Source organism: Bombyx mori, chromosome 24 (assembly GCF_030269925.1).
Source record: "Bombyx mori chromosome 24, ASM3026992v2".
Taxonomy (NCBI): domain Eukaryota; kingdom Metazoa; phylum Arthropoda; class Insecta; order Lepidoptera; family Bombycidae; genus Bombyx; species Bombyx mori.
In genome coordinates, this window is record NC_085130.1 from 17,648,300 (window position 1) to 17,674,395 (window position 26,096).

Sequence of the window (26,096 nt, forward strand, 5' to 3'; positions counted from 1 at the left end):
AGCAGCGTTATGTTGAATTTACGTGAGAATTTTTAGCAACTACTGCTATCCGGTTTCCATTTTAATTGACTTAATTATACTTTTATTAAGTAACATAATAAATTTTTAACTAATTATATTGTGCTTGTAGCAAAATAATTTATAAAGAATATTAAAAGTTAAAAAATGGAAATAATAATAATAAATACATTCATACATTCATAAATACATTCATAAATACATACATAAATACAATGGGAATAATAAATACATTCCACTTTTTGTTTCATATATTTATTACAATGTTATACTTCAACTTTCCTGTTTTGAATTTTAGTTAATTTAGAATCGATATTTATCGGTATTTAAATCTTAGTCGAGTAGTTGTTCAAGTCGGGTTAATCTCTCCTACACCAAAACTGTCATTTGTGGCACAAATTTTGTGCATTCCACATAGCCGGGTGGATTTGTAATCAATGTAGATTTTAATTGAAATTAAAAAAGACGTGTCAATTAATTTATCTAAGTTTTTTTATTTAGTCAATATACTTTATATTTACGATGGTCAGACACAGAAAAGGCGGTAAAGAGCCGCATAAAAGTTCTAATAATGAAACCAGTAGTAGTTCTGGTTCCAGTGATACTTCGGTAGAAAAAAAACCATTTAAAATACTGTCTCTATGGAAAACTTTGGTCGGTTTTATATGTTTAGTAGTGGCCATATACGGCGGTGTGGTGGGTTACTTAGAGACGAGAGTAAACACGCCGTTTGACGACGTTAAGGTAAGACAAAATCATTATTATTTTCTAATTATTTTTTACATTTGATTTCATATAATGACGCTAGAACAGTACATCTGAAGTACTAGAGCTTAATTTTAATAGTCCAGGCCACCATTCGCACATTTTCTTATACTTGACTAAGATGTTGTATCACTGATGACACCAGTTTGGGGTGCTGAGAAAAAACAATATTATTCTTACTGTGGAATTTTCCAGGTTCCTGTTACCACTTAATACCAAGTATGAGGTGAAGTAGTCTATTCATTAAGACAAAAAAAAACAAATAATTGCCATTATTTCTAATAATACAAGTGAATTAAGTGAGCTTAAAAAAAACAATTTCTTAAATATATTTTTTTATTGCTTAGGTGCATGGACGAGCTCACGGCCCACCGGCCCACCCACTGGTGTTAAGTGTTTACCAGAGTCCACAGACATCTACAACGTAAATGCAGCCATCCACCTTGAGACATGAGTTCCAAGGTCTCCAGTTCAGTACAACGGCTGTCCTACCCTTCAAACCAAAACCTATTACTGCTTTACAGCAGAAATAGGCAAGGTGGTAGTACCTACCCAGCAGACTCAAGACATCCTACCAGCAGTAATTAGGCAAATTATAATTTTTATTACATGATGTTATTCCTTCACAGTGCCAGTCAATTGTGAACATTTGTTAAGTATATATTTCATTACAAAAATTTGGTACCCGCCTGCAGGATTAAAACACTGTAGCATCACTAGATACAAGTGCACCGGACTTCTTATCCTTTAGGCCACAAAGACTTCAACAATATATTTTGACAAGCAGGAAAGGTGTAGTTAATTACATGACATATTTAGAAACTTTAACAGGTCACCAATAAATAGTTTCTATACTTATACGGTTTCTTAAATTAAACTCTTATCTAAATAGAGTTTATATTATTGTCACATTTCATTACATAAAAGCCTTCTTCTACATGTATATTTTATTCTCTCCTAATTTTGCCATGATCATCTTTCATTCTTGCTTTTTTTTTGACTTCTTCCAAATATGTAGGTCTAAGTCTTTTTACTAAGATTGAAAATGGCCTAGTCACTACAAGATCTTAAAGAGACAATCAAGTAATAAGGTGAAAAATTTATTTTTTAATATATTTTACAATGATGTGTATTGGTCGGTCTGATGCTGGTGTGCGCGTCACTCCGCAGGTGCCGGCGGAAGATCAGCGCCGCAGTACCGATTGTCTTGATACTGTTAGGCATTGCTGAGCCGGTAACCGTTTCCAAGCCTCGTTATTTTTGTTATCTTTTTTATTTATTTTTTGTACTTAATTTGTGTTTGGAATAAATGTTTATTATTATTATTATTATAAAACAGTTTTACAGTTTAATCACGTGGTTTGAAGTATTAATTACGCTTAGATAGCCGAGTGGGTGAGCTTCAGCCCTTCCTTTATTAAATGGTAACGAGAGGCCACAGAGAGTAAATGTAAAGGCATCTAGCCCACAAAGACAGAATCAAAAGCCAACAAATTTTTTTGACAATGTACAAAATAAGAAAAAAATATTCAGAAGGAAAAAAAGAGTGCTGTATAAAAAAGAAAATGTGTTTTAATTATATATTTATCATCACAAGTACGGATTTAGATATACAAATATGCTAGTAAACAATGACTATGGAAGTGAAACTTCTTTAGGTGCATTGAGAGTAAAATTTAATTCGCGACAGATTTGTTACGGCTCGAAGGCTCGAGAGAAAAGATACAATTTAGAAAGAGCAAGACTGAGAACTATTTTCTCTAGAGCGTCCCGCGAACCACACGACTGTGGAGAGAGGGAGAGGACAAAGCGAGCTAGGTTGTTTCTCTTATACACAGCATTCCCTATTGCAAGAGAAATTTGATGTAAGGATAAAAAATGAATAAAACCACAATACTACACACCGCAAAAGAAGTTTCACATCTTTCACATGCACCAAGATGTACGCCCATTTTTTTTTATTGTTCAGTATTCTATCATGAATCCTTCTACTTTTCCACCTATATACTGAATCTTGCCACAGTGATAGAGAGTGATGTCTGATGTCAGTCTGTATTAATTTAATAAAAAATCTTCATTTACTAAATTCTAATCCCTTCATTTATGGTTCATGCCATAAAAATACACAATACTTCTGGCATATCGACCCTGATTTGATAAAATTCTTGAAGCATTATCAGTAGAACAGTTAATCAATGTCAAATAACATTTTATCAGCCTATAAAAGAGACCTGCGATGGTGATACAAATGTTGCTACACTATAATTACACAATATTGACATGCTGTAATGGATAAGTCGTACTATTATAACTAACTTATCTTTTTCTATCTTGTCTGTGTGGTGATAAGTAGTCAAAATTGTTTCTAGTACTTTCATCAAAATATGAATAACCTCGGGGTTTTTTTTTTTTTATTGCCTTATAGGCAGACGAGGATACGGCCCACCTGATGGTGAGTGGTTACCGTCGCTCATGGACGTCAGCAATGCCAGGGGCAGAGCCAAGCCGCTGCCTAAACCCTGTACTTCACCCTAAAAATGATCAGGGAATTAGTGTCATCAGATGCAATAAAAATTGTTTGCAGTGAAGGAAGATTATTTCTAGTTTAGAAAAATTAAAATCTGAGAAGAAGAAAATATAGGCAAAGGCTTGGTTGTGCCCATGGTACTGCTGACGCCCAGTAGTGATGGTAACCACTGACCATCAGGTGGACCGCTGCTAATATAAAAAACAAATCCCTGGCAAACAAAAACATTCAATGCAAAAACTAATTTATAAACATTGTATTTCAATATTCAAATATCAAGGAATAATATTTTAGTGTTCAGTAACTATAAAAACTGGAACTATTTGCTACAATGGAAACAAGAAAATGTTAATAATATAATTGAGATTAAATGGAATTTAAATTAACATAGGGCAGTGGTGGGCAACCTAGTCGACCAAAAGAACCAAATATTATCAATATTTGATTCTTTTGGTTGACAAGGTTGCACAAAAATTTGAAATTTATTTAAATAGCTATGTTTCTTACATATATTTTTATAGCTTTGTGTTTCAAAAATGTTTACTTGTCTTTTACAAGGCAAGATAATAAGTAATATTCTGTGTTTGAACAAAACATTTAGCGGAAGATTCGGAGCCGAGGAGTCAAAGAGTCGCAGGTTGCCGACTACTGACATTGGCCATGGTGACATGAAGCTAAAGAATTCATTGTGAACTACTGAACTAAAGGATAAGATGTCTGGTGTATCTTATACCTTTAAACGAGCAATTCTTGTATATATATAATCTGAATCTCGGAAACGGCTCCAACGATTTTCATAAAATTTAGTATACAGGGGATTTCGGGGGCGATAAATCGATCTAGCTACGATTTATTTTCAGAAAATGTTGTTTTATTCGTGTTTTCAATAATCAACTCTTCCCGACATCTATTGGCGAATAATAATACTATTTTTACTGCTTTCAAGACACAACAAGATGGCATTATAAAAAAAAAAAGAGCAATGCTCGGTCATCATCTAGTTTGTAGTTAGTGATGCAACTGTGCTGGTGTTCTTATCCAACTAATCCCTATTTTTGTAATGAAATATGTACCTAACACACATTCACGAATTTCTTTTATGACGTATAAACATCATGTAATAATAATAAAACCCGCTGAAAATATAGTTTGTGTACTAATGGTAAGGTTGTGAGCTCATAGGATTAAGTACTGCCACCCAAAAGTAATGCATTGGAATTTAAAGGGTGAATAGCTGTCGTACTGTAAAAGCTGAGATATTAGACTCATCTCTCAAAGTGACTCCCGGTGTTAAGGCTATTGATGTCTATGGGCTGCACTTAACCACCCAACACGTGAGGTCGTTTATCTGTCTAAGTCTAGAACTAAAAATATTAAAGATTACATTTTTCAGGTTGTACAAAAATCTGGTCTTGAGGTGCCTGATCGATATTGGGGCACATACAGACCTGGTGTATACTTAGGTATGAAAAGTCGGGAGCCATGGTCCCCAGTTTTTGGTCTAATGTGGTATGAGCTTGCTGCTGCTGCTCAAAAAGGAATCAGGTTAGTGGCTGTTACTAATGGGGTTATTCATACAACTTGGCTGAATGTGATTATTCATACAACTTGGCTGAATGTGGTTAGTGCAGGACTGGTCATTATGGCAAACTATGCTGGAGACCTGTATCGGTCAGTGGACATCTGTACACAAATGATGATGATGATGAAGAAGTTGAATACATCAATGCAAAAGTACCAGGATGTCATAAGCTGTAAAGAATAGAAATGATATGTTGATTGAATTGTTTCTTTAATTTTGAAAAAGTACTAGAGTAACATAAAAACGAGAAAGTCTTTTCCAGACACTGGTGCGATCAGGGTGACAACTTACCTACGTATGGCTGGCTCCGACATGATGGTGTGACTTTCGGAGAACAGCTGATATCGGACCCCCCTCATCAGATTGTTACCAGTTTCGTAAAGACACCGGGAGGGGCTCACGGAGGTCACTGGACTGCCAGGATCAATGTTACTGCTACGGTATGAGCATAAGATTACATCAGCATCCTGTTCTTTGACTTAAATTAAGACCCTTTCTTTGTAATAGGGTCCTATTTATAGAGACTAGTAGACCCCCGGTAGTCGAATCTATAATTAATTGAAATTATAAGTTTGTACACTATTATGGTTCTATTGTCAAATACTAATATATTATAATTCTTTAATCACAGATCTCACCAAGACTACACTTTAGACAAATAATGTTAAAGACAAACAGTATTTAATCTATTCTCAATTTGACAACAGACTATAAGCAATAAGAAAAGTTTGACAATAAACAAATAGTATGCATGCGTGTGTGTGTCAAATACATGGTAGTGTGTGTAATTTTTTATTTATTTGTTTCATGTATTTTTGGGCATAATTTTAAACAAATATTAATATTCTGCACTCCTTCTCTATATTCTCTTTATAGAGAATATAGAGAGAATATATATATCTCTATAAAGAAGAGAATATAGAGAGAATATATATATCTCTATAAAGAGAATATAGAGAAGGAGTGCAGAATATTAATATTTGTTTAAAATTATGCCCAAAAATACATGAAACAAATAAATAAAAAATTACACACACTACCATGTATTTGACACACACACGCATGCAGGAGGAGGAGGAGGACGGAGGAGTATGAAATTTCCCACACTTATGTGTGGGAAATTTCATACTCCTCCGTCCGCGCAACATTCGTAAAAAGGGGTACAAAGTTTTTGCTTCACCTATTAATATTATATATATAGATTTGAATGTAAATATCACCACTATTTTCGTATCTTGTAACATGAATTGAAGTCTCATCACAAGGGCTGCCTGGGGTCTGATCTTTGAATAGCACCACCACACGTCTTCCTGTGGCTGTCATAAATGGCGCTTAAAGTATTCACCTAAGGATCAATGTTATTATTAGCGGGCAGGTACCTAGAGGCCTTTGGGCTCATATTCCACCAATATAGGAAACAAAAAAAATTATACTTTTTTTATTTTTTTTAATGCTTAGATGGGTGGACGACCTCACAGCCCAACTGGTGTTAAGAGTTACTGGAGCCCATACACATCTACAACGCAAATGCGCCACCGACCTTGAGATATAAGTTCTAAGGTCTCAGTATAGTTACAACGGCTGCCCCACCCTTCAAATCGAAACGCATTACTGCTTCACGGCAGAAATAGGCAGGGTGGTGGTACCTACCCTGGCGGACTCCCAAGAGGTCCTACCACCAGTGTGCAGTATACATTTGTGTTTTAAGTATGTACTCAATCATTATTAACTTTTTTCAAGTACATTGTCGGAAAATTTATTTTTCTTAGTATTTATTTCAGACCAAAAGTACTAGGACCTCACAAATACAAGGAAGTTTCTAAATGTCCACACGTAAGCTTCACACCGCAGAATTTCTTCTATACAATTCTTGGCTACCGAATATAACTCGATTGCTATTTTTCAGGCAAGATCACCTGGGCCCTTCGCGCTGGTATGGTACGGCGCTTTAGATGAATCCCTTGGACCTGCCGCCCCACATTCGAGGCTGTGGATTGAAGGAGGGGACATACTCGGCCACACATCGAATTTAAGGAATTTTCGCCTTAATCTAGTACCGCATAAAGGTGAATTTCGTAAAATTATATTTAAGCAAGTTGGCTATGAAACCGGTGTGTTAAAAGTTCACGTTGTCTTTTGAATGTATCAGGTAAAATTCTTCACAAGTCATTTTCGGAGGCGCACGCCGAAGGCCTCCATTTGCTCAAGGAGAAATTCTATGGCTTATTGAGGGGAGACAAGCATTCTAAAATCGGTAACATAGCCGTTTTGTCCGAAGACGACGACGTCATTGTCAAGGTGAGACGGGTTCAACTCTTCATGTTTATTATACCCTGGTACATTGGACAAGGAAATGGGAGGATTGGTTGGTCTTCTTCTTGTGGATTCTGGCGTGGTTTTCTTCTCGCGTCTTCTGTCCGGTGCGGCATGACCTCGTGTCGTGGTGTCTAGGAAGCGTCCTGAGACTTACCAGTGGCCGCCCGCTGACGTCACCTCTCCCCGGGTCGTACCTCCAGGAGGACATGGTGACGTGCCATACGTACGGACTTTTCTGTTTCTTTAACTTCATCCGTTTTTGGTTCTACTATTTGGATTTTACTGTCATAAGCATTTTACACTAAAATTTACTTGTTCAATTACCGAAAAAAGTTAAAAAAATTTACTCTTTTATTCTATTCATAAGAATGTGCTTTTAAAATGAAGTGTTTCAATTCTCGTGTTATAATACAATAAAAATTGAATTTGACTTTAGTTTTTAAGTATTATATAAAATAAAAACATGTTTGCAATTCACACGTGGTAGAAGGGAAACCTTCAAAAATTAAAATACAATTATCCTAAAAGTATATTTTGTAAATAATCGTAAATCATCTTTTATAGTATGAGGTAGCGCCCTATAACTTAACGTATCTAACTTCACGTATAATCCTAAATAAAAATTCACTACAAGAGGTTTCATACACACGTTAGTATTAAAAAAGGGTGCGTGTACTTATGTACGCGCGTAAGAAGTTATAATTTATTTTTATTAAATTTATTTCTTTTTTTTTTTTTATTTAAATTTTAATCAATTTGAAAAAAATCGATTAAACAACATCCTCAAACACGCAGATTGGACATCCCTTTTCTTGACATCGTATAAATTCGGTAATTCTCGGTACGGTTCGGAAAGTTCACCTGCGGCTATATTCAGACTCGCCAAGTTACGTCGGTCGTATTGTAATGAGCGATTTAGTGGGCAACTTCATTCTGTTAATTTTGTGTCACGGTGCGCGCGCATCTTAAAATTTCACTCATTTATTTTTCATAAGGCGCCTAAAGAAGTATAACTTCAAAAATCTCATAGATGGCGCTGTATTAAAAAACACTACACTGAGAACGTCTAATGTGTTCTATCTCATTCTCTCGCCGGCTGAATCCTATACATCTATGTGTTTGTGTCTCTATGGACTTATTTTTTCGTTTCATCGAGTTTGAAATCACAACGATTCTAAAGAAGTTTCACTTCAATACTCAAGTTTGTCTGTGTTCTGTGTAAGTACAATAACCGTCGACATAATTAACTTTTTTTCAGAATAAGGACGCAAATTTCGTCCTAATACAATTGATAGTTGAAGCGCCGTTCGTTCTAGACGTAGTTTATACCACAGAGGAGCTACCGACTCCTCCACTTAAAGGAGACGAGTTCACCAAGAGTCTAGAAGAGAAGAAGAAGTCCTTCGACAATGAGTTCGAGAAGAAGTTTAAATTGCAAGAAAAGGGGTGAGCATCAACGATCTAATCAAAAATCAAAATGAATCAGCCCTAACAGCATCCTGAAGGCATTAGCAGACCGTTATGACTGTCGGTACTTGAACCATTGTTCCATAGTTCACTTGCGGACTAAATAATAATAATAAGATATCAGGACTATTCTTGCGAATAAGCCTGATATCGTGGTGATGGACCGGACGGAGTCTCGGGTATTTCTGGTGGACATCACCATTCCCTATGACGAGAACCTCGTGCGCGCCGAAGCAGATAAAAAGACTAAATATTTGGACCTGGCGCACGAGGTGACCGACATGTGGAGTGTGGTATCTACAGAAATAATCCCGGTAGTTGAATCAGTGAATGGTTTGGTCCCTAAAAACCTCTCAAAACATCTCGAGAGGCTTCGTCTCAACAAAAAGTCGGTGGTGGCCCAAATGCAAAAAGCAGTCTTGCTGGACAATGCCCGTATAGTTCGCCGGTTTCTCACTCAATAGTCCCTAACGCTCCGGCCGATTGTTGCCCACCTCGCCGGAGTGTGTCCTTCCGTCTTCTCAGGCGAGGCAGTGTTTAATACACATAATAATAATGGTTGGTTCGAAATGAGTATCAGTTGAATGGAGTATTTTAAATGTATTCAACTGATAATTATTTTTAATAAATGTACCTTTTTTATTTGATTGGTTTTGGTAATTTTATGTATGTTTCAATGGTACTATGTACACATATGGACTTGTTGTTGTTGTTTGAAATAAAATAAATCATTCATTCATCATTCATTCATCGTTCATTCATCGTTCATTCATTCATCATTAATTCATCATTAATTCATCGTTCATTCATCGTTTATTCATTCATCATTCATTCATTCATTAGCTGATATCAGTGAATCCCTGCCTATTGCCGTATCATGTCCAATTCAATTTCATTACAGGTATCGAAAAGAAGATGTTGACGTGGCGAAAGCGGCGCTCTCAAATATGCTCGGCGGGATCGGGTACTTCTATGGCGCCGGCCGAGTTCAGTCCCAGTACACGAAGGAGTCGGTGCCGTACTGGCGGGCGCCCTTGTACACGGCCGTTCCGAGCAGGTGAGCTCTCTACGTTCATGGCAGCCTGGTACTTATGCGATGAATACAGCGACCGACAGGCAAACACAGAGGTGTCTTGTACTACTAACTTATAAGTCGCCGGCCGAGTGCAGTCCCAGTAGACGAAGGAGTCGGTGCCGTACTGGCGCGCGCCCCTGTTTACAGCCATCCCGAGTAGGTGAGCTCTCAGCGTTCATGGCAGCCTGGTACTTTGCGATGAATACAGCGACCGTCAGGCAAATATAGGTGTTGGGTACTACTTCCTTATGTGGCGCCGGCCGAGTGTAGTCGTAGTAGACGAAGGAGTCGGTGCCGTATTGGCGCGCGCCCCTGTACACGACCGTCCCAAGCAGGTGAGCTCTCTACGTTTATGACAGCCTGGTACTTCATGCGATAAATACAGCGACCGTCAGGCAAATATAGGTGTCTGGTACTACTTCCTTATATGGCGCCGGCCGAGTGTAGTCTTAGTAGACGAAGGAGTCGGTGCCGTATTGGCGCGCGCCCCTTTACACGGCCGTCCCGAGCAGGTGAGCTCTCTACGTTTATGACAGCCTGGTACTTCATGCGATAAATACAGCGACCGTCAGGCAAATATAGGTGTTGTTGGGTACTACTTCCTTATGTGGCGCCGGCCGAGTGTAGTCGTAGTAGACGAAGGAGTCCGTGCCGTACTGGCGCGCGCCCCTGTATACAGCCATCCCGAGCAGGTGAGCTCTCTACGTTTATGACAGCCTGGTACTTTTGCGATTCATGACAGGCTGCTTTTAAATTCATATAATATACAAATATCATTATGTATATATTATTATGTTTGTACTATGACGCAGGCATACAAGTGATGTCCACGGACAACTACGCCACAACCTCGAGACTTCATGTTGGAAGTTTTCGTTTCATTTCGGTAGGCTGTCCGTACGTTTCAAACGGGGACTACATAATTATTGTTTAAATCGTAAAAGCACGCATGTAGTCCATGGACTAGTGACTATACCGCAACCTCAACACGTGAATTGGAATGACATATATATATATACATATAAAAGATGTATGTTCATCTAAAAATATTTTATTTAGTCAGTCAGCTTTCTGAATCGTCTTGTGGCTTTTATGTTTCCATATAAAGTTGCATTTCGTGGGGGGCTAAGCCGCAGGGTAACAAGCTTTTAATAAACCAAATAGGTTTTAGGTTCCTATTTTTATAACCATCTTCTTCACGGGAATGTGTTAAAAGTAAAATAAATATTTATTTCCTTGATCAGATCATTCTTCCCTCGAGGATTCCTCTGGGACGAGGGCTTCCACGGACTTCTGATCGGAAGGTGGTCTCCGGATATTGAGCTCGATATAGCCGCTCATTGGCTGGACCTCATCAACGTGGAAGGCTGGATAGCGAGGGAACAGATTTTAGGTAAAACATATCTATATATTAATACGTGAAGCAAAAACTTTGTACCCCTTTTTACGGAAATTGCGCGGATGGGAGAAGTAAAAAAATTCCCACACTTATAGAGAAGTGCAGAATGCTATTTTTTTTAATTATGTATTAATAATATGTACATTAAATCAATAATAAAAATATTACACACCCTACCATATATTTGACACACTATCTATTCTTTTGTTTATTGTTAAAGTCTGTGGTCAAATTGAGAATAGATTAATATTGTTTGTCTTTATTATTATTTGTCTATAGTATAATAGTCTTGGCCAAATCTGCGAATAAAAAAGCATAATAGATGATAGTCTTTGACAATAAAATCATAATAGTGTACAAACCTATAATTTCAATTAATTATAGTCGAATTTCGACTACCGGGACCACTAGTTTTTATAATTGCACACACGAAGTGAGGTCCTTGGTCCGACGAAAGGGCGGTGAGCTTAATGTCAGGGGTGTCACTATAGGGGGGTAGAGCTGCCCAAAACGCAACATCTCTAGGTCCAACGCGATTTCTTAAAAGTTTTTAATATCCATAAAATTTGGACCGTAACAAATTGTTAAGATTAAAGAGAAGAAAGAAATACACTTTAGAATGAAAATTAATGCACACTATATTATAAACACAGATGTGGATTTAGTTTTCAGTCATTTGTTAATGTTAAATTATATCAATGTTGTTTGTTAAATTGGCTAAGGGTCCTTACGGATAATTACTGTCCACTCTTCAAATACGAAAATAGTGTAAGAAAAAATAATTTTATTGTAAAAAAAGCGTGCGTATTTTGTTAGTTTTTTTAAACAATTTTTTTTCTTCCTTTTTTAGTTGATTTTCAGTTTTTTCAATTATTATTATTATTATTTTTTAAAATATTGAATTGTCGTCGGTCCTTAATAAGTATACCAAATTTAGAGTTAATCCGACGTTTTGAAGGGGGTCAAAATCATGTTCAAAGATTCCGTTACATACATACATACGTCTGAAGCTAATAAAAGCGTATTTGGTATCAGTACTTATAAATATTTTATGAACAGATATGAGTAGAAGGGTTATTTTGATAATATCCTGAAAAGCACGCCACGCTTTTTTACAATAAAATCATTTTATCTTACACTATTTTTAATTCAGATTTATTAAAATTTATTTTTTATTTTTTAGTTGGATTTTTTATAAAAGCGTTTTTATTTTGTTCGTTTTTTTAAACTATTATTTAATTTTCATTTTTTAGTTCAATTTCAAGTTTAATCAGTCTTTAATTAATTAGTCCTTAATAAGTATGCCAAATTTCGAGTTAATCCGATGTTTTGAAGGGGGTCAAAATCATGTTCAAAGATACAGTTACATACTAACATACGTATGAACCTAATAAAAGCGTATTAATTATTACAATATATTATTAACACAGATGCGGATTTAGTTTTCAGTCATTTGTTAATCTTAAATTATATCAATGTTGTTTGTTAATTGGCGCCCCACCCGATGAAGTGACCACGGGTCTTTACGGGCAATTACCGTCCACGTAATATTTCCAAAAAACGCTTGTGTTTACGTTCGCAAAATAAGCTTTTAAATGAAACGCCAAAACGATATCCTTTCCAGGCGTCGAAGCCTTAGCGAGAGTTCCCAAGGAGTTCGTAGTGCAGAACAACGCGGCGGCAAATCCTCCTATACTGTTAATAACACTGGCAAGGCTGGTGCAGCTGCGCCCTGAGCTGTTCAAGCCCCAGGGTCGGCTTAGGGGCACGCTCGACCGGATGTTCAGTAGACTGCAGGTAGGCTGGGGAGGGATGTAGTAAAATGGCAACCCCTGGGTTTTTTTTTAAAGGGATTTTATCACTAAGGATCACTAAGACCTTCAAGTCATGTCTTATTTTAATTAATATTCTTATTTTATGAAAAATGATAATATGGAGTGAAATAAAATGAAGATGATTAATTTCAGACATTAATCAACTGCAATGAAATTAAATTAAATGAGATGATATGGGATGAAATATAATCGCAGTAAAATTGTGGTCATTTACTGAGATTTTTTCAGTGGACTTTTTGGAGGATACCGAGAAATTACGTCTAGCGGCTTTGTTTCATTTTCCAACATTTGTGCACTTTCACAGATATTAAACAGTTGATAACCCACCGTTATTACACATTTAAACCTGAAGAAGCACTAAATAAACAAAATAAAACAGATCACACAGCTACACTCGTCGCGTTCCCACCAAAAAGTCCCCTGGGTAGTTAGGGAGGGGGTGTTACGAGCAGATTGAAGTCGTCGTGGCCTAAAGGATAAGACGTCTGGTGCATTCGTATGTAGCGATGCACCGGTGTTCGAATCCCACAGGCGGGTACCAATTTTGCTAATGAAATACGTACTTGGCAAATGTTCACGATTGACTTCCACGGTGAAGGAATAACGTCGTGTAAAAAAATCAAACCCGCAAAATTATGATTTGTGTAATTACTGGTGGTAGGACGTCCTGTGAGTCTCTTGTGAGACTACCGCCCTGCCTATTTCTGCAGTAATGCGTTTCGGTTGAATGGTGGGACAGCCGTTGTGACTATACTTGAGACCTTAGAACTTATATCTCAATGTGGGTGGCGCATTTACGTCGCAGATGAAAAAGATAAATCGAATGAAAAATTAAAAAATTGGGACCCCGAATACCCTACCAACGCCCTCCCTTGGGGTCGCGACTGTAATGGATGATTTGTAACTAAATCGATTTTTATAATCATCAGGGGTACCACTGCTATGAGTTGAATAAGAAATTCTGTTTATACATTGTTGGTACTGCGCCCCTAGGCCTGGTACCAGTGGTTCCAGACGACCCAAAAGGGAGAGGAGGCCACGTCGTACCGCTGGAGGGGTCGGGAGGACGACGGCCTCCAGCTCAACCCCAAAACCTTAACGTCCGGCCTCGACGATTATCCGAGGTACTTCTATCGATTCATGTCGCCCTGGTACTTGTGTTTGCTAACTCCTGTTGAAAGTGTCACCATTCTCTCGTTATACGGTTGAGACATCGACCTTCACGTCTCAAGGTGGGTGGCGATAGGCCCATGGACCGAATTCGGGAATTATTATGTAACAAAATGAGGTTGATTTATTTGAAACTAGCGGCCCGCTCCGGCTCCGCTCGGGTCTTTAACAAAAATTTCAACGACGTTGTTTTATTTTTTTAAATAAAAGAACACTTATTGCGGCTTAACTGTAATAGTTAGACATATGCTGTCGCGATACTTTTTGTAAATAATAATGTGTTCTACAAAGTCGTAGTACATTATTTTATCCTATCATCAATAGTTTTCGCAGGGCACACGATGTAAAGAATATTGTAGGTAATTTTTTTACAGCTTGGGTTACATTATTGGAGTTTTAGTAAGGATCCCTAATTTTTTTCAAAAAAGATTATGGCCTATGTCCCTCGGAAATAGTGTAGCTTCCAAACAGTGAAAGAATTTTTCAAAGCGGTTCAGTCGTTTCGGAGCCTATTCAATACAAACAAACAAACAAACAAATCTTTCCTCTTTATAATATTAGTATAGACTATTCAATTGGAATGAAGTGTGGTTCAATGAAATAATGTAACATGGTGGTTGGAATTAACTAAAATGTTAATGATAGTAGTAGAGGAAATAAACTGAGCCCGCCCGGGTACTTACCACAACCCCACCCATGTCTGTCGCGAGGTAGTGACGCGATCTGGTTCAAAGGGTGGGGTAGCCGTTGTACTGTAGAAATGAGACCTTGGACATAACCCTTGCATTAGACGCCTTCAGCTCTAACACTAGGACCAGGCTTACAGACACCGGTAATCGTGCAACCTAACCCATAGACACAGCGCACTGAGTTTCTCGCCGGATCTTCTCAACGGGTCGCGATTCCGATCTGATAGTAGATTCATTCGCGTAGCAGCTGCTCCTGAGTTGTTAGGTCTCCTTCAAAGGCGCTCGGGTAGCTGTTAGCAAATTCCATCCCTCCTAGCTGTCCTGATGACATTGAAAAGGCCTCTAGTAATCCATCCACCATAAAAAAACCTTGAACTCGTGTCATCGGGCCCGGTAACCACTTAACACCAGGTGGGCCGGGAGCTCGTCCACCCATCTAAGTACATAAAAGTGAAAATCTTGATAGGGCCTCGCATCCGTCAGACATCGAGCGCCATGTGGATCTTCGGTGTTGGATGTACGCGGCCGCCGACGCAATGGTCACAATAGCGGACGTCCTACAGCGTGACGTCAGCAAGTAAGTACCATAATTAATTTAAAAAAAAAATGCATTGGCAAAGGGAAACTCTATCGGGCTGTCTGGAACTTTGACACATACAAAGTTATCTCGAGATATAATTCAGGATTTTAGTCTAAAGTCGGCTCCCGATGCCACTAAAGGCAATTGTTGTTGATTAAAATAATAAACTAAACCAATCTAAATGTTTCTCAAATATTATATACTGTAGTTATGTTTTTTTTATGACTAATTAAAAGTGACATTGCGTTTCAAGGTGTTGACATCATCAGTGGCTTAAAGAAATAGGAGTCGTTGCCTCAAAAAATATAACCTCTGACGTGGCCATACTTTTATCCTTCTGTCAATCTCACCCGACCATTTAGCAATTTCTATTTCTTTCACTTATGGAGGTTACTGTACATATGAAGTAAAATATATTTGAAATAATGTTTGGATTTTATATTACACCGTATTGATAGATTAATCTCAACTGTCTGTCCACTGAAAAAGTCTCAGTGAATGACCACCATTTTACTGAGATTTTATTTCATCCCATATCATCTCATCTCATTTCATTTCATGCCATGTTTCATATTAATCAACTTCATTTCATAATATCATTTTTCATATAAAAAAAATCATTAAAATTAAAATAAGACTTGACCCAAAGGTTTTAGTTACCAGGTCATAAAATCCCTTAAAAAAAATTAATTTCGTTATCATTTTCTTGATAACCTCAAAACACTATTTTAATGGAGGTAGTTAGGCGCTAACGCATTGAACTTTTGCGTCTGGGCTTTCTTTCGTATAGCTTAGCTGTTTCTGGCAGCTTTTCTGAATTCTCACCTCTCTTTCTCGCAATGCGTCTTTGGAATTAACTAAAACAACTTTTACGATTGAATCTCGCGTTTTTTGTTTGTCTCTCTCATCATTTCATTCTCCTGCCCTTCTCCCTGTCACATGAGGCCGGCGCATCATGTTTTCTCCTTCCATACTCCTCTATCATATACCATTTCTTCGCTTACTCCCCTCTTACACATATCGTCTTTCACGCAATTCATTATTTGTTTTCTTAGGTCTACCTCTTCCTCCTTCCTTCATTTGTCTATTTCTTTTCTTGTTTCTTTCTTTCTTGATTGTACTGGTTAGCACAACCTACTTGACAGCCGACATATATTATTGTTACGCGCTGGGGTTCGGGATAAATAAAAATTCTACCGGAGTACAACTTAAAAACTGTATTCAACACTTAGAACACTTAAAACGCTTCACAAACACTTTAAAATTCTCTATTCGCTTCTTCCGCTTCGCTTCAGGTGATGGGTTCGCTGTTTCACTTCGAGTAGTTCCGATTACTAACTGCGTGCTATCCCTGCAACGCTTTTATATCCGATACCACATCCCTAGAATTATCGAGTATATTCCACACATCTCTAGTATTCTGTTTCCGCTATCCGACAATAGATGGCGTTGTACTTCTCAAGCGTTCTAGGTGCTACTAGATCCTTTGATATTCGTCCGACTATTCTGCGATAGATGGCGTTACTCTTACCGGCGTAACAATATGTAAGTTGCCCGTGGCCACGACAACTGTGAAGTATTCTCGAAATGTTGGCAATACCGTAACGATAGTAATTAACGCGACTTTTTGGCGGGAACGCGAGGAGTGAAGCTGTGTGATTTGTTTTATTTTGTCTATTTAGTGTCTCTTCGGGCTTAAATGTGTAATAATGGTGGTTTATTAACTGTTTAATATCTGTGAAAGTGCACAAATGTTGGAAAATGAAACAAAGCCGCAGGACGTAACTTCTCGGAATCCTCCAAAAAGTCCACTGAAAAATTTTTAGTAAAAGACCACCATTTTACTGAGATTATATTTCATCCCATTTCATTTCATTTAATTTCGTCCCAGTTGATTAATGTTTCAAATTAATCATCTTCATTTCATTTCACTCCATGATATCGTTTTTCATAAAAATATGAATATAAATTAAAATAAGACATGACTTAAAGGTCTCAGTTACCAGGTCATAAAATCCCTTTAAAAAAAAAGTAATTAACGCTAATTCAAACCGTAAAAGTTGTTCAAAGAATAACCGCAATGTAACGTAAACTCCAGGTTCGAAACGACAAGGGATCAGTTGGGCGACGAAGATCTGCTCAACGAACTCCACTGGTCGACTCGCTCGCAAACCTACGCTGACTACGGTACGTTTATGTTCTCCTGGTACATTGGACTCACAACTCTGTTGGTTTTCGAGACAGACAAACATTCTCATGTGATTATAAGCCGTCGTCGATGCTAATTGGTTTTATAATATGTCTCTTGGCACGAACCGGCACACCTGGCACACCTAGCAGTAAGTGTTAATCGAATTAATAGTTACAACGACCTAGCTCGGAATAGCGATTTTTAGGTAGCGATTTATTGCTTATATGGATGGACGAGCTCACAGCCCACCTGGTGTTAAGTGGTTACTGGAGCCCATAGACATCTAGAACGTAAATGCGCCATCCACCTTGAGATATAAGTTCTAAGGTCTCAAGTATAGTTACAACGGCTGTCCCGCCCTTCAAACCGAAACGCATTACTGCTTCATGGCAGAAATAGACAGGATGGTGGTACCCACCCGTATGGACTCACAAGAGGTCCTACCACTAGTAAAATCACGGTAATCACTTACCATCAGGTGGGCAGTAAGTTCGTTGGTCAACAAAGGCAATAAATAAAAACAAATTTTGTGATGTACTGCAGGAAATGACCAATTCTGATAGGCTCGGATTTGGTCAGTGGAATTCCGTTCTAAGTAATATAACAATTAAAATCAATAATAATTAAAAAAAGTAAACTGGAAAAAAATATTCTTAATTGAAGACTTGAGTAGATGAAGGGGTTAAGTACAATTTTAAGATTTTTGAAGTGAAAACTTCTTTAGAATCGTTGTGATTTCAAACCGGATGCAACGGAAAAAACGACAGGTAAGAGACACAAATACAAAAATGTGTAGGATGAAGCCAGCAAAGAATGAGACAGAAATATACATACTATTTAATACAGCGCCATCTGTGAGATTTTTTAATACTAACGTGTGTATGAAAGCTCTTGTAGTGAATTTTAATTTAGGATTACACGTGAAATTAAAATATCAATTCACAGAGGGCGCTACCTTACAATTATTTACTAATGACAAAATTTTACATATACTTAAGACGTTTAGGATAATTGTATTTTAATTTTGGAAGATTTCACTTCTACCACGTGTGAATTGCACACATTTTGTTTCTTTAATTTTTTTCATTGAATGAAGGTGTTATGCGCCTATAAACCATATTAGACCTTAAAACGCCGGGTTTAAAGGCTATTTTTAGAAATTGCATGTGACGACGAAGTTATGTACGAAGAAAACAAATTGTATCATATCCCCTTCATCTTGCTTAATTACTTTCTTAAACTATGTCCTTCGCCGCAGTACCCACTTAACATCACCTGCGCTGTTTTTCCAAAAGGTCTCCACACGGACGGAGTGCGCCTCGTCAGACAGCAGTCCAAGAAGCCGAACGAGAACGGTAAAATGGTCCGAGTCGTGACCACCGCGCCGCAACCGATGCTCGTCACGTCCGCTTTCGGTAAACTTGTTTGCCTTTATGTGAGCCTGGTACTTTTAAGTCGAATTTTCTAGAAAACTTTTGACATTCAATCGTTAGGAAAGCTACATGAAGAAGGGAGCTTTATTAAGTAATGACAGGACGGTAAACGGTGACCATCATAATTGTGGTAGAATTTTTTTACCGACTTCAAAAATAGAGGAGGGTCTCAATTAAGTACGTATGGTCATAAGTATGTATTTGTGAAGTTGACTCGGTGATGCATTAGTTAGCGGACCTGACTGTTATGCCGAGGGTCATGGGTTTAATTCCCGCATCGCATTCGTGTGATGAAGTTTTGTTTGCTCTTCGCCTGAGTGTTTATTATCTATATATTTAAACGTATATATGTATGTATGTCAGTTTCTGGTACTTATAGGGAATCCTAATTTAGGAACGGATGACCGTGCATGATTTGTTCCCAATTATATATAACAATGAATAAATAGTAATGTTCTTATTCCATATTTTAGAAGTCGGTTTTTTTTTATTGCCTTTGTAGGCAGACGGGCACACGGCCCACCTGATGGTGAGTGGTTACCGTCGCCCATGGACTTCAGCAATGCCAGGGGCAGAGCCAAGCCGCTGCCTACCGTTATTTGTGCATATAAATAAGTGTTGCGACGTGTTCGATATGTTTGTCTCTTTCCAACACTACAGATTCATGTAAAAACAGTGTTTGATAATTACACACTTAGAATTTAGACTTCTATAGCGTTAAATTGACAAAAAAGAAGGAATTGAAATAAAATTTTACTCATGAACTTACTGAAAGTTGCAACCTGAAAAATTTTGATACACGATTTTAACAATGATTTTTTTATTACTTAGTATGTAAGGGATTGATTATTGTCAAGGGTTCGTCGTGCAATTTAATCCAGAGACACAACCCGCTTAATTTCTCATCGGATCTCCTCAGGGAAACGCGATTCCGATCCGGTGGTAGATTCAGCGAAGCACTGCTTCTTGCTAGGGATAGTGTTAGCTAATTCTCTCACACTGAGCCCCGTAAGCTTGTCCTCAAGTCAGGGTGAAGCTAGCATAACCCCCTGAGGCTACCAGTAGGATGTGTAGATCTTGGAACGCATCCAAGAAGCCACGTCCCTAACTTGCCCCCCACTGGTCCCCCACTTGTGTCCCACGTCCACAACTCCGCGAGCGAGTTTACGGTAAGTCAATGCACATGGAAATTATGGTATTTGCAGGATACATATCCTTGTTCCCGATGCTGCTGAAGGTCCTTAAATCTGACAGCGAGAAACTGGAGAGAATACTGGATTCTCTCGATAAGCCCGACTTATTGTGGTCTCCGTACGGACTTAGGTAAGTGCGCTCTGTACAGAGTTTTTCTATAGTGAAACTTCTTTAGGCGCGTTAAGAGTATAATTTAACTCGCAACAGATTCGTTACGGCTAGAGAGAAAAGATACAATCTAGGACGAGCGAGACTGAGAGAATAGACAGAGCGTCTCGCGAACCACTCGACCGTGGAGTGAGGGAGAGGACAACGCGAGCTAGGTCGTTTCTCTTATACACAGCATTCCCTATTACAAGAGAAATTTGATTTAAGGATGAAAAACGAAGAAAACCACAATACTACACACCGCTAAAGAAGTTTCACTTCTTTCACGTGCACCAAGTTGCACCATTTTTTACTTCAAAGAAGACGACGTGCACATGACGCATTTGTCGTTAAGTGGATACTGGGCCACATAAATGCAGTGGTATCTGGTCCATCCTGGAAATTGGAACGCACAACAGCTATGCATTAGTGTTGGTGCCGTACGTAATTACTGCTGGTAGGACCTATTGTGAGTCCGCCCGGGTAGGTACCATCGCCCTGCCTATTTCTGCCGTGAAGTAGTAATGCGTTTCGGTTTGAAGGGTGGGGCAGCCGTGGTAATGTTAAAACTGAGACCCTAGAACTCATGTCTCAAGGTAGGTGGCGGCATTTACATTGTAGATGTCTATGGGCTCCGGTAACCACTTAACATCAGGTGGGTCGTGAGCTCGTCCACACACCTATGTATAAAAAATATAAGAAGACTTGGTTCAAAAGTCTCCAGCCGATTAAAATCTTATTAAAAATATATTTACACATCTGTCAGATCGCTGTCAAAATCATCGCCATTATACATGAAGAGGAACACGGAACACGATCCGCCATATTGGCGCGGGCAAATATGGATGAACATTAATTATTTAGCGCTTTCGAGCTTGAAGTACTACGCGACCGTGCCCGGCCCGTACAAGGCGAGAGCGGGACAGCTGCACGATCGTCTGAGAGAGAACGTCGTCCGTAAGTTAAACTTCCTACAGAGCTATGATGCCCTGGTACTTTTTTCAAATTATTTTCATCGATTTTGCAGTTTTACAGTCCAACGAGCAGTCCGCTTGATCTGAAGAGCGATTGTTGGTAATGTTCTCAGGGTGTGGTTCACACAGTTGACTGCTTAGCATCTGTGAGCGCTCGTGAACATTCTTTTACATTACACTACTGCTATTAGTTTTTTGCAGCGTTTTTCAAAACTACTGCCTACGTATTGCGCTAGCGGGTCATCCGATAGTAAGATTGATGTCAGAGATTTTTTTATTGACTCAAACTGGCAAACGAATCGGCAACTTAAATGCCACGTAAAGCAAAGGGAATATCAAAATTCAGCCGCAAGTATGACGACATGATTTCGCGTCTATATTTGTTGAGATTGGAACGATTTTATTTAATAAGGTAGACGAACAGCAAGCTTACAGTACCACCTGACGTAAGAGGTCACCATCCCCATCCCCTACTCCCCTACATAAATTCTTAGGAAACACTAAGAGAAGATATTCCACCGAGCTGGTTATTAAGACTAACGTCCTGAATTTAACGGTAGGCAAAACGGTAGGTTGGTTCTGCGCCTGGCATTGCTGATGTCCATGGGTGACGATAACCACTTTCCATCAGGTGGGCCATATGATAATCTGCCTAAAAGGGAAACACTCGGGGACTGCCGCGGTAAAGCTATTGCATAGCATTTTTTATCAACTTATGCAATTATATTTAGACAATAATAATTTTATATTAAAACAATAATAAAATAAGACTACGTATATTTATAAACATTAAAAAAAGCAAAACCTTAATTGTCACACACATAAGCTAGACCGCGCGAGAGAGAGATGGGCAGACTTTTCATGATGCGCATGCAGTGCGTTGTCACGCCGCGAGCTTATTCACAAACATTACCCAAGCGCCACGTGTGAATGTGTTGAACGCGAGCTACATAGTAGGCGGACTGGGGGGTGTTAGGTTTTATTTTCGTTACGGAATTTATTGATTCGGTCGCCGCGCTCAAAGCCCGCGATAAAAGCTATGCAATACCTTAAAAAAGTTTTGTTTGAAACTTGTCGTATTCAAGATTACCTCTATAATATCTATAGCGCGATGCTATTGTAGAACATTAAATTTTATGCATTAAAAATTACTTCCTCGAGACTCGTGACTCCCTAGTACTAAGTGCACCAGAAAAAACATATTTTCTTTCAGGCAACATCATATCCGAGTACAGGAGGACGGGCTACCTCTGGGAGCAGTACTCTGGCGAAGATGGCAAGGGCTCTGGATGTAGACCGTTCAGCGGCTGGACTGGACTCTTGGTTCTCATCATGGCTGAACAGTATTAGGGGGCAGCGCTTCGGAGGCTCAATGGTGTTTGACTCTTGCAACTCTTTGAATGTTGGAGAGGCAACTTCTAGTAACTACTACTAATTCTAAAAATCGTATTTTTAAGGGACTTTATGACCTGGTAACTAAGACCTTTAAGTCAGGTCTTATTTTAATTCATCATGTTATTTTAATGAAAAATGGAGTGAAATGAGATGAAATGAAATGAGATGATATAGGATGAAATATAATCCCAGTAAAATGGTGATCATTTACTGAAAGTTTTTTAGTGGACTTTTTGGAGGATCCCGAGAAGTTACGTCCAGCGGCTTTGTTTCATTTTCCCACGTTTGTGCACTTTCACAGATATTAAACAGTTAATAAACCACCGTTATTACACATTTAAACCTGAAGAAACACAAAATAAACAAAATAAAACAAATCACACAACTTCATTCCTCGCGTTCCCGCCAAAAAGTTCCTCTAGATACGAGAGTTTTGGATATACTAGGTGTTACCCGCGGCTTCGCTTGCTACAAAAATCAAATATTATATACCCAAAATCAATATTGGAACATGCAAATAAAATACACATCCGAAATTGAACACTAATAACCGCGTAATAGAGTTCAATATATGTATTATTCGTAATGAATATGTATGGTGAATCGGAAAAATATATATAGATATATTCTTGAAGTGAAACTTCTTTAGACGTTGACACTAAAATTTAATTCGCGACAGATTCGTTACGGCCAGAGAGAAATGATACAATTTAGGACGAGCGAGAGTGAGAGAATAGACAGAGCGTCTCGCGAACCACTCGACCGTGGAGTGAGGGAGAGGACAAATCGAGCTAGGTCGTTTTTCTTATACACAGCATTCCCTATTACAAGATAAATTTGATTTAGGGATGAAAAATGAAGAAAACCACAACACTACACACGCCGCAAAAGAAGTTTCTCTTCTTTCACGTGCATCAAGTTGTAAGCTTACCATATTTTTGTGTGCTGTATATTTTGCCAACAATAACATTCCTTTGCATTGTTCGGATAAGCATCTGTCCACGGACCTCAAGACGGCAACGATGTTACCTAACTTAATATAATAATAATAATATGTACCGTTAATTTATGATAATTATTAATGAATTATAATATCAATTAATGATATATTTTAGTGCAGGGTTTTAGTAATATGTAAGTTGCGGGCTCAGTGTTGATGTCCTTGGGCGCTGTACAGACAGACATTCTGTTCGTATATTAAAATTAGATTGACGTAGAAAATAAACTTTTAGCGGTAAGATTATCCTTTTTTTGGTGGTGGGGCGTGTTGTGAGCTAGTTTGTATTGCCATTCCCCTATTTCTGTTGTTAAGCATTCGCGAGTTTGTTTGAACTAGTGGTCCCGCAGTAGTCGAAATTCGACTTTAAGCCTTCGTCAAACAGAACGCGTAATTAGCGCGCGTCAGAGCGCTGAACTGACGCCGCGCTATGACGCCGAGATGTGTTGTACTACTATGATAACAAACCGTCAAACAGCCCCAGCCCTATAAGTACGCAGCGCTCTGTCGCGGCGTTAGGACGTTTTGACGTCAGGCGTTGTAATTTTTTACAAATTTTATTTTAGCGTCGGAGTGAATGTGTATTAAAATACTAGATAATGCCCGAAAAAAGGATATAAATAGTCAGAAAATACCCATGCTTATACAATGCCACATTTGAATCACTCGATTTCTTAATACTTTTAAATTTTCACCCTGCTATCGAAAGGCACTATGATTTGGCGAATGCGTTGCGTCAAGGAGCGTTGGACTCATCCAGTCAATTTGAAGAGCGCGACGTTAAGTACGCGGCGCTAAGTACGCGTTCTGTTTGACGAAGGCTTTAATGAATTGTAATTTTATGTTTAAACATTATTATGGTTCTATTGTCAAATACTATTTTATACTTATATAATATAATCACATCGCCAAAACTACATTATTAAATACATAAATTATAATAATAAAGACAAACAATATTCATCTATTCTCAATTTGACCACAGACTTTAAACACTAATAGAAGTTTGACAATTGACAATATATGTGTTGTGTCAAATACATGGTAGTGTGTGTAATGTTTTCTTTATAGATTTAATGTATCACGTCTGGAATACAATGACCACTTACCATGCGGTAAGTTAGCTTATCCAAGCATCTAAAGCAAAAATATATAATAGTTTAAAAAAACTAACAAAATATGCTAAAAATAAAAATTAATTAAAAATAGTGTAAGAAAAAATTATTTTATTGTCAAAAAAACATGGGGTGCTTTTCAGGATATTATCAAAATAACCCTTCTACTCATATCTGTTCATAAAATATTTATAACTACTGATACCATGCACCTCACGCTATTTTTACAATAAAATAATTCTTTCTTACACTATTTTTAATTCAAATTAATTTTTAGCGTATTTTGTTATTTTATTAAACTTTTTATTTTTTAATTGAATTTCAATTTTTTCAATATATTTTTTTCATTTTTTTAAATATTCGGCCTCATTTATTATGCCGATATCTGTTACTTACCTCTTGGTCGCGATTCCGATCCGGTGGTAGATTCTCCGAAGCACTGCTTTTGTTAGGGCCAGTGTTAACAACACTTCGGTTTGAGCCCCGTGAGCTCACCTACACGCTAGAGTAACGCTGATATAGCCTCTCAAGGCTATCAACATCATAGGTAGGAAAAAATAAAAATGAAACCTATCAAGCAGTAAGTGATACCCCATAACTCACGAGACGTTGTAAGCAATAGCAGAGTCCAAACGTGGCTCTTGAATGGTTGGAGATTTTAATTGAAAAGTCCATAACGCGAAAAAATTGCCCAAAATGCAATACATGTTCATATTTTATTTATTGCTTAGTATTTTTATCTATTGCTTAGATGGGTGGCGAGCTCACAGCCCACCTAGTGTTAAGTGGTTACTGGAGCCCATAGACATCTACAACGTAAATGCGCCACCCACCTTGAGATACAAGTCTAAGATCTCAGAATAGTTACAACGGCTGCCCCACCCTGCAATCCGAAACGCGTTACTGCTTCACGGCAGAAATAGGCAGGGTGATATTTATAGTGACGCTGGTTTGAATTAATGGTTAAATTACTGGTCATTTGGCATTTATGTCGCCAGGCAGTGGTATGTTTCCGTTGGCGGGGGACAGTTACGCTGTAAAAGTGAGAGTGCGACCTCAAGCCTCAAAAGGAAACTGTGGAATTAAACAAGCGTCTATTTAAACTTAGTAAGATTAGTAAATTATAATATTTAATGTATTGGTTCATTCTTGTTGAACGTCTTTTAATTTATTGTCTTGATAAAGTTTTAGTAAATATTGTTGATTAAAATTTATTGAAAATTTTAC

At 38.1% G+C, this 26,096-nt stretch overlaps 1 protein-coding gene across 1 annotated transcript; it reads left to right on the forward strand.

Annotated features, from left to right (window-relative positions):
• The first annotated feature begins 401 nt into the window (after positions 1-401).
• On the forward strand, positions 402-26,095 carry LOC101742535 (mannosyl-oligosaccharide glucosidase). Its single transcript, XM_004925101.5, has 16 exons — positions 402-762; positions 4,704-4,855; positions 5,155-5,332; positions 6,799-6,958; positions 7,042-7,190; positions 8,467-8,654; positions 9,577-9,732; positions 10,995-11,143; positions 12,774-12,946; positions 13,978-14,108; positions 15,310-15,420; positions 17,522-17,610; positions 18,910-19,029; positions 20,253-20,370; positions 21,155-21,345; positions 22,576-26,095. The coding sequence occupies exons 1-16, from the start codon at positions 541-543 to the stop codon at positions 22,710-22,712; spliced, it is 2,424 nt and encodes an 807-aa protein (XP_004925158.1). The 5' UTR covers positions 402-540; the 3' UTR covers positions 22,713-26,095.
• Position 26,096: the final 1 nt, after the last annotated feature.